Source organism: Salarias fasciatus, chromosome 11 (genome assembly GCF_902148845.1).
Source record: "Salarias fasciatus chromosome 11, fSalaFa1.1, whole genome shotgun sequence".
In the NCBI taxonomy this organism is placed as follows: domain Eukaryota; kingdom Metazoa; phylum Chordata; class Actinopteri; order Blenniiformes; family Blenniidae; genus Salarias; species Salarias fasciatus.
Genome location: NC_043755.1, coordinates 5,762,935 through 5,772,428, shown reverse-complemented (window position 1 = coordinate 5,772,428; position 9,494 = coordinate 5,762,935). Strand labels below are relative to the sequence as shown.

The window sequence follows — 9,494 nt, the reverse complement described above, 5'->3', positions numbered from 1 at the left end:
ATGGGAGCCTTAATTTAATAGTTGGGTTGCAGACGGGCCGCTATTCCAGGTGCCATTTGCACACTGCTCCTGTGTTTGCCGCCATTATGAAATCTCACCTTTGACAGCTCTCCCTCACATAACCTGTAAATGCTTTTCAGACACACGTATAAACACCGACCACACTGACAGCGCGGCACATTATTGTAGGGAAGGTGATGTAATGGCCTTTTCCTCTGGTACCCCACCATAGCTGCACCCTCTCTCTGCAGCCGGGACTCCCTTTCTGATTAACACCTGTTACCCTCCTTCTTCCACTCTCTGACCCACACACACACACACACAGCTCACAGACGCTACAGTGTTAATCCTGCACTGTGTCTGGTGAGTGGGGAGGGTTGCACGCTGTTAACCTTTCCCTTCTGAGTATCATATTTCTCAGTGTACGTCAGGGCTTACTCATCTTTTCATATTGCAAATGTGCTTAAAGGACACTTGGCCCATCATCTGGCTTGAAAAATAAATAAATATAGAGCCCCATTTTGAAAGGGTGATTTCATATTCACGTCAAAACTGTTTCCCATATGAAGAATTTAATGTCAATTCAGCACTCATAAGGCTCACAGTCTGGCGTTAGTGCCCCTCCACCATTTGAGGACTGACAGACAGCTGGGAAAATGAGCCCGACGCATGCATAGTAAGTGTAAGTCTGCCCCCACATGGCCAGACGGTGTAATGACAGCCATATGAAGTGAAAAATATAAAAGCCTTCATGGTTAGTGCAGCTTTCCATCATTTTGCCTCCTCTGGTGGCAGTAATGGGACGTCTGTGATGTAACAGAGCAGATATACAACAAACATATCAAAGTGCTAAATGCATCAAAGAGAATAAAAAGCCCAAACATAGCAGCCGGGCGCACTTCATTACGTCTGCTGCCTCTCCCCGGCCGTTCATCACTGGATCTATTCTCATCTCCGGCTCCTCTCCTCCTCTACCTTTATCACTTCAATCACTTGGCGATGTGCCTCGTGCCACTCAGAAGGCCTGCTGGCCGTTGCACTCCACGCCACACAAACGCTGCCACACACACACACACACACACACACACACACACACACACACACACACACACACACACACACACACACACACAGGCAAATATTAAACACACACCACACACGTTTCTGTCTGTCCGCTCGCTGTCCCATGTCCATTTGTCCGTCTGTCTCGGCACTTTGAAGCTCTGTGCAGCCGAGAGAGTCACCAACTAGCAACCACACACACACACACGCACGCACCTCCAGCTGGACTGCTGATCATACACACTTGGCCAGTTGAATATTCATTATCATGGTGCATTGAGGACCTTGAAGGCTCGGCGATACCACAGCCCAGTGGTGTCAATTAAGGGACCAGAATGTGTTTTGTGGCAGATTGTTCGTCTTCCTCGTCACAGAGCAGCACAGATTTAACGCCGGAGTCCTCAGAGTGACCCCAACAACATGTACGCTGCTCTCCAGTGGGCTTCTGCAACAAGTAGGTTAGGAGAACTTGTTAGTTCAGGGCACAGCTTTGAAAAGACAGATGATAAAGAGGTGTACACTGTGTGCCAGAGCAGGATATACTGTAACACTGGGGACGCTGAAAGGCCTTGTAATGTGATGGGTAAAATCGTCAGTGTAATTTTATAAATCCTTAAAATCACACAGTATATGCGAATGGATACTTGTAACATTTGTAACTGTTTTGATGTGAGGTCTTGTATTTCTCTCCTTCGGAGGCCTCTACACAGGAGAATGCTACACTCAGGGGCCAGATCGACCTTGACGAGTAGAAAACACAACCTGGTGCGAGTTTGGATGTCTTTAAAAGGTGAGATTGTGTTTTTTACGGATAAAGTTACATTTAGATCAAGATTAGGATCATTTCATTGAGATCTAGCTATGAAAGAGCATTGTGTCAACGGAAATACTCCACATCTGAAAGTTGCAAGAGACCAAAAAACAAAAACCAGAGCTAAAAGTAAACGCAGCATAGTCTGATTCTTGTGCAGGACAATGGCAGTCTGGGAGCAGGACTGGACAAAGCTGACTGAATGCTCTTTTTTTTCTTCTTCTTCTTCTTTTTTTTTTTTTCAAATGAAAAATCATTGCGTGCAACACTGGTCGCTTTGTTGAAAAGTGATGGAGTTAGTTACTATTTACTGAAGCTAAAAGTTAACTTGCTGTACTTTGGCCTGGTTCCACTGGAAGGTTTCAGGTTTGATTCCACATGTTGAAGAGAGTGGAAAAAGCACAGTATAAGAGAAGTACATTTACCATCTAACCATGCTGCTGTGACACATTAACTGGACCGTCAGTTAATGAATCTTCAGCTGTAAGTTCAGCTGTAAGTTAGTAAACAGTTAGTGTTGAACACATTTTCTTTTACTCGTATTAAGTTGATCACTCACTTTCAGGGTTGGGGTTTTTATCAGGGTTTTTTAGCAGTACTGCTCATTTCCTGATTGCTATTATGACACTATCAATGCAGTTACAGACGCAGGACTTCCTGTGAGCTCGATGTTTGTTACATGTGTTGTGAGTGAACGAATTGCAGAACTGCGGACCATCTCTTTACTGTTTTTTTTTTTTACTTTGTTGGAGATGTATTTATGCCCTTAAGTAAATGTTGTTATAACTCATTAAGAACTGCCTGCTGCTGTCTCTGTGTGTGTTTTACTCCAGCTGCTTCTTCTAGTTGTCATTAGTTCACTAATCCATCTTTAGAGAACAGGTGTCAACCTGACTTCTGCAGAACTGCTGAAACTCTAAACCCAATGGAAAAGGGCATTCTTAACCACTGATTGTGTGAAACCTGCCAGAAAACAACATATTTGCACTACATTTTGTCTTTAAACTGATATAACTTCAGCTGAACTTAATGAATCAGTTATTAGACTCAGACGACACAGCACGAGTCATAGTTAAAGTCTGTTTGTCTTTCAACTGCCAGGGGTGTCAAATTTTGGGCGGTGGTGCTTTGAAGAGATTAACAGAAATATGAGGACAAGAGAAAGCAGCAGCCGAAAGGTGGAGATGGCACTGTGGATGCAGGCAAGCGCCACATGTTCCACGTGCGACAGGAGGACCGAGTTAATTCAGGGTTAACCAGGGCTCCTCCTTCTGTAAACACGAGTTCGGTGAACTGTTTGGCTAAGGCCAACGTTTTGGCTCAACAGTCCACAAAGAACTAAAGACAGAGAGAGGTAGCAGCTCTCCAACTGCTTTCAGACACATCAGAAGTAACAATCCGCTCATATAAACTTCAGTAACTGAAGCCGTTTCATAGAATCAATCAGTTACAAGCAGGTTATAATGATAAATCATTATCAAGACTGATTAAAGGCAGAAGTCTGTTTTTCTAACCTTCTGCTGAACGTCCACTCTGCAGCTTCACTGCACCAAATAGTCCCCTGTCTCCATGAACAGGCCGAACAGCACTTTCTCAACTTTTAGAGAATCTCCCCGGTTAACCTTTGCTCCTCGCAGCTCATTTTTTCCCTCTGACCCTCACCGAAGCCAGTTTCCAAAACTAGCAGACAATGGAGCGTAGCGTTGACTCTCAGCAGACCCCGGCCTCTCTATCTGCACGGCAGCCGGCGAAGAAATAAGAAATGAGACGGCAAAGAGCACCTCAGTCAGGTCATTTGAGCGTTCCAGTATTTAATAACTTATCTGGAGCTTAGCTCTGTTAGGCTCCATGGCTTAAATGGAGCAGAAAATTGAGCGAGTGCAAAAAAAAAACAGAGGAGTGCCTTACTAACTCAATTACTCTCCGGAGGCAGCCCAAGTGGTCAGCTCACACACTTGAGATGAAACACGTATTGTTTTCTAAATACAAATTCAACGTAGTGTCATATTTTTTGTTTGCATACAATTAAAAAGTCTGACAGTGAAAATACAGATGAAAAGATCACTTTCTCTATAATTTCATTCAAACAGTGAAACTGTGATTAGGCATGAAAGCAGAAATAACCTTAAAAAGAAACACTTGAATTTTTACTTATATTCTCAATCTTTGTTCCAATGAAGTGGGAAAGAAACTGAGAAAATGTCCGACATTGTATAGCTGTGAAAATTTATTTGCAATAATTTAACATAATTCACATAAAAAATCTGAATATAGTGCTCATGTTAGAATAACACAAAAACATTTGGTCAAAGTCTTACAGGATATGGTTTCAATACATAAAATCAACAACTGCAACAAAAATAAAAAGTGAGTTTTCTTATTCACAATGTAATAAAAAAAAAAAAGTTAAATCCGAGTGAAAATAAAATAAGTTCAAATGACTCACAGTGTCTCTGACAGTAAGAAAGATTACATCTTTCATATTAGATAGTGCAGAAGTGCAGCTCTTACAAATAGGACTCTTCATATATACAGCTAGAGCAGAGTTTTTTTTAGACTAAATAAGCCGTTAAACATTTTTGAGCACTTTAGGGTTTTATCGAAGGATTGCATGGGAACGCAACTTCATGGGCAATGTCTTCGCTATAAATAATATTCTGAACTCACGTTAAAAAAAAAACCTTTATAAGCATTTTGTTTCACACAGGAAAGCTAATTTAAAATCAGATCCGCCATAAAAGCCGTACTTTTGGCCCATGAAATGGAATAGAAATAATATACATTCATTTAAATAAATTACCATATAAACACTTAAATAAATATTGCAAGTGCTCCCTTCTTGTGTTAATCATTGCAGAGGAAAGTTCATCCAGAGTTAGAAAGGACCAGCCAGCTCACGGTCTCCACTTTGGACTGTTACGTTTCGGCCTCGGACTCGGAGTTATCCAGAGTCGACACGGTGGAGCTGTACCACTCGGCACTTTCCTCCTCCTCCTGCACCCCCGATCCCCTGCCCGCATCCCCTCGGTCGCCCCCTGCGTCTCTCCTCTCGTTCAACATTTCCATGGCCGCTTGGTGGTACGGGTGTTTGCGTTTGGTGTGCCGGCGAAGGGTGTTGCGCTCGGCGAAGCGCGTGTGGCAGAGCTGGCACTGGTAGGGCTTCTCTCCGGTGTGCACCCTCTGATGGCGCTGGAGCTCACCCGCCTCCCTGAAGCGCTTGGCGCAGATGGGGCACACGAAGTTCCTCTGGCCCGTGTGGATGTGCTTGTGCCGCTGTTGAAAGAAGCGAGAAATGTTTAAGAAATTTACCAAACATGAAAAAAGTTCTTTTTTTTATGGTTTTTGTTTGTTAGAATGGGTTAGGCACAGTGATAATAACATGACATGTCCGAGGCTGGCCTTTCCCTGAACTTTGCCTTATGCTGGCTCTCACAATGTTGTTCTGGATGAAATGGAGGTAGGTAATGAATTGAAAAATGTAGACAAATAAAGTGAGAACTGAGGGGATATTTCACAAGTGCGTCAGTTGTGCAGATGAAGTGATCACTTTGTAAAGTAATTTGAAATTTGCTTTGTTCAAGTGAAAATACCAAATATTTGATTCCTGCATCTCAGAGTACAGCCACAAAGTAATCATGTATTTTCAGATCTCTACAGAAAATGTTAGGTATTTGCATCTCCAGTTTAAAGGATTTTTTTCCCTATTTCATCCCTCACCTTTATGTGCTACATCTCTGTAAATGACTAGTTATTACTAATCGGTCCCATGAAAAGACGAATATAAATAACTCGTGCTGACCTGCAGATGGCTCGAACGTTTGAAGGCTTTGCCGCACTGCTGGCAAACATGAGGCTTCTTCTGCGAGTGAGTGATGGCGTGGCGCTCAAGGTCGGAAAGGTAGAAGAAGACCCGAGGGCACAGCTGGCAGTACAAGACCCTGCGGGAGCCCAAAGGGTTGGGTGAAGCTGCCGGTGAGAGAGGATCGAGGGGGTCGAGGGTGTCGAGTTTGTCGGAGGGGAAGAGGGGCCCGATGGGCGGGGACGGAGGGGCAGCTGTGTTGGAGAAGTAAAGGTGGTCGTCCAGAGGTAAATGCTCCGAGTGCGGGTCAGGAGGGTTGAACACGGAGTCTGGACGCGGTGACTGGGCCTTTGCTTCTGAGCTGAGCTGCGCTGAGGGGTCGGAGTTCACAGCAGCAGACTGCGCTTGCGGTGAAGACGCTGTTAAAGATGGCTTGTTGTTTTCTTTTGAGACTTCTTCAGCAGGTATGGCTTCACTTCCAGGGTTTGACTCGGAGTAGCTGATCTGAGACTGAATGAAGGGAGCTGTGCCGCTCTGGTCATCCTGCACAGAAAGACTGGGCGAAGGTACGACGAGGGACGTGAGAAGAGGGCCGGAGTTCAGGATGACCGGGGTATTATTGGGACTCAGTCTGATGACCGGGTGGGACAGGGTGGGGAGGGACGATCCCAGCGCGTTGACCTGACCAGAGGACAAGGGAAGGGAGACCGGGGCCGAGGCCGCGGTGATCTGCGACAGGTGACCCGTGGAAGGGTCGAGGACAGCGATCGGAGTGGAGGTAGACGTGGGCTCGCCGGAGGAGGAAGGTACAGAGGAGAGGAGGAGAAACATGGGACTGGAAGCACCAGGTGAAGTCTGAGTTACTGACAGGGGAAGCGAGAGACTGACCGGAGTGGGGGGAAGCTGAGAAGAGGATGACGGTGGCGACAGGAGGAGAATCGGAGTGCTGATTGGAGGGTTTGCGAGGATTTGAATGGGTTGGGTCGGAGCTGACAACCCCGAGGGAGGGTTCAGGACCGTCGTAGTCTCCTGCTCGACGTTAACACTCGGCTCTGCGGCCACTGAAGGATCTGAGTTTGATATTGTCCCCTCTGATGTGTTTGTCTGATCGATATCTCCTGACGATGAATCACTGGGAGAGGCTGGCGACGGGTAAAAGTCACCAGAAGGTGCATTTAGTGCATTTTCTAAGCTTTGGCTAAGGTTAGTACCCGCTGATGTGGCCACATGCGAGGACTCCACCCCTTCTACCTCTTTTGAAGTAGCCTGATCCGACTGGGGATCCTGTGAAGTGGAAGCATTGACCTGTGGCACTTTGAGTCCGTCTGGACTGAGAGTATACGGGATTCCCTGGTCGTCAATGAGAAGAAGGTCTTCAGTGTCGCACTCTATTGAGGACAGAGAGGTGAGGACAGAGGTAGAAAAGAAAGAGGGTGACAGCAGAGAGTCTCGAAACATATCTGTGCCATCCAGACGCAGCACAGAGGTGTCCTCGTCCTCTTCTACAATATCTCTGTCCCCTTCTCCCTCGTACTCGTCTACTTCCATGATCAGTGAGCTCTCGCAGCCGGAATCATCCAGGAAACGTCCACATCGCCTCTCTCGATTTTCTCTTCTCTTGGGCAAACTCAAGTCCAGCGGTTCTGTCTGCTCCTCCGTTCCCGTCTCAACAAACTGTTTGCATGAATTGAAGTCCACATTTCGCAAAATAACATTTTTCCCAACTTCTCTTTCTGTAGTCTCTCCTTTAATCATCTGCTGGCTCAATATTTTAGCTGCATTAGATCTGGAGATGAAAGGAGTCTCTGAGTCATCAATGTGGACGATTTTGACATCCAAAACATCTCTCTCTTTGCACACTGAATCCCCCCTCTGCCGCTCTGTCTCGTGGAATGATTCTGCTTGAGTCTTCTCCTCAGTCTTTTGATAAGTAACTTCCATGATCTCTCCTTCATTTTTAGCAGCTGAAATATGGATTTTACTTCCTTCTTTTTCTGAGATCACCGGTCCAGCCGAGAGCAGAAGGGGTCCCCCAAACTGTGAGTGAGAAAAGTCTTTGGTCAGACTGATGGCAGAGTTCGTGATTGGCCCCTTGCACCGTGGGGGAACGACAATTTTGATTCTTATTGGTTGGCTGCGCAGAACAGGCACTCCAGTCTTCACTGTAATTGGCTGCCTGAGCCCACCAATCCCACATGTTTCCTGAGAGGCTGGCTTTGAACTCCCGCCCACCTCTGGCTTTTTCCCATTGATTGATGGAGCACCTTGCCCTGTGGTCACTGCTGCCTTGACAGGACGTGGCTGGAGGTTACCTGGTACAGTACAGGATGAGCTTTTGTCCTCTGGGTCCAAATAAACCTCTGTCTCTGGCCCTGATCCCTCTCCACACTGGCTGCCATTTTGGACATCCAGGCTGCCACTGGTCAGGACTGAAGCCAACTGAGAATCCATTTTGGGGCATACCTATTTATATATCTGTAAAATAAAGACAGAAATTAAAAAAAATATATTAATAAATCAGAGTTGCAGTTTTAGAATGAAAGAAAATAAAATGCAAGTGTTTTTTTTTTCTCATGATAGCAGATGAAGGGAGTGAGATGAATAAAGGGAAAACAAAGTCTGGAGGATACAGGGATCAAGTTTTGTACAAACAAACACAATGAGTGATTTTTTTGTGGTTATAGAGAGCTCACATAGTGAGCAGACAGTGCACAGTTTTCCTCAGGCCGGAATGAAAAAGCGACTCATTCACCCTCTTCCTCAACAGCTGATCGTCCAGTCCATCCTGCCTGGACCTGGTCTGCAGCTCACAGATTGATTATTAACCGAGGGGGTCGACTGGAGCCGCCGATCACACACAGACAGGCACCGGGGAGAGGTGCGGAGGTCCGGATGCTGCGAGCGGAACAACACATCCCATCATCTCACGGCTGCTTCTCTCCAATCCACATGCAACACAGATGATGATGATGATGATGAGGAAGAGGAGGAGGAGGGGGTTGATAATAATAAAGATGATGATAAAGCGTCTCGATTTTAATTCGCTTCTGCACCTTATTGATATTTATCCCGTCTCCATGTGCACGGACCAGCCTGCTGTTAAATGTTTATGAGGATAAAGCGAGCAGAAGTGTCGGCGGAGGACGCCATTACGTACAGTCCTGGGGTCCGAAACGCCAATATTGTCGTAGCGCGCGCGTGTGCGCATTGACAGCTGTCGGACCCGGGACGCCGCCGCCGCGTGCACCGCGTCCGCCCCGGAGTACAGAAACACGCATATTTACACACAGAGGCGCGGCGTGGAGCGGATCCCTTCCCCTCGCGCCGGAGCTTCCTCGGACCTACAGCCAGCCATTTTAGAGCCGAGGGTCCGAGACACCGCGAGCGCAGCCGGAGGACCAAACTTTCCCCCGCCTCCGTCGGCGCGCGGCCGCCGTCTTGCAGCCGCGCTGTCACACGCAACCGGCACGCGCTTTTCGATACGTTTTAAAACTGTATTTTAAACTATACTCCACCCATACGCTCGCTGCATAGGGACTGGCTTACCCGAGCTGCGGATATTTCCGGAGGACCAAATATGACTGTGCAGTGTAAAGGGTGATGCTGCGAATGCTGAGGGAGGGAGGGAGGGGTCAAGGGGAGTTGCTATGGTGTCGCAGCCTACCGGGTCCGACCAGTGGCCATGTTCAGCCTATGAGTACTGTTGAACCCGCAGCCTGCGAAGAAAGGCACCCCCCTGTGCGCCTCCCGGCCCGGGGGACGGGGGCCACAGCCGGAGCAGGAGGCGGAGAGGGGGGCTGCAGAGGAGCCGCACAGGAGCCA

General features: G+C 47.0%; 1 protein-coding gene across 3 annotated transcripts; it reads right to left on the bottom strand.

The window, feature by feature from the left end:
• Window positions 1-4,091: 4,091 nt before the first annotated feature.
• Window positions 4,092-9,293, bottom strand: LOC115397422 (transcriptional regulator prz1). 3 transcript variants are annotated; one of them, XM_030103718.1, is made up of 3 exons: window positions 9,219-9,293; window positions 5,673-8,147; window positions 4,092-5,146 (listed from the first exon to the last, which is right to left on the bottom strand). In XM_030103718.1, the coding sequence occupies exons 2-3, from the start codon at window positions 8,121-8,123 to the stop codon at window positions 4,790-4,792; spliced, it is 2,808 nt and encodes a 935-aa protein (XP_029959578.1). In that variant the 5' UTR covers window positions 8,124-8,147; window positions 9,219-9,293; the 3' UTR covers window positions 4,092-4,789. The 3 variants fall into 3 exon arrangements, with proteins under 3 accessions (XP_029959578.1, XP_029959581.1, XP_029959580.1); XM_030103721.1 differs by lacking the exon at window positions 9,219-9,293 and adding an exon at window positions 8,961-9,074; XM_030103720.1 differs by lacking the exon at window positions 9,219-9,293 and adding an exon at window positions 8,425-8,564.
• Window positions 9,294-9,494: the final 201 nt, after the last annotated feature.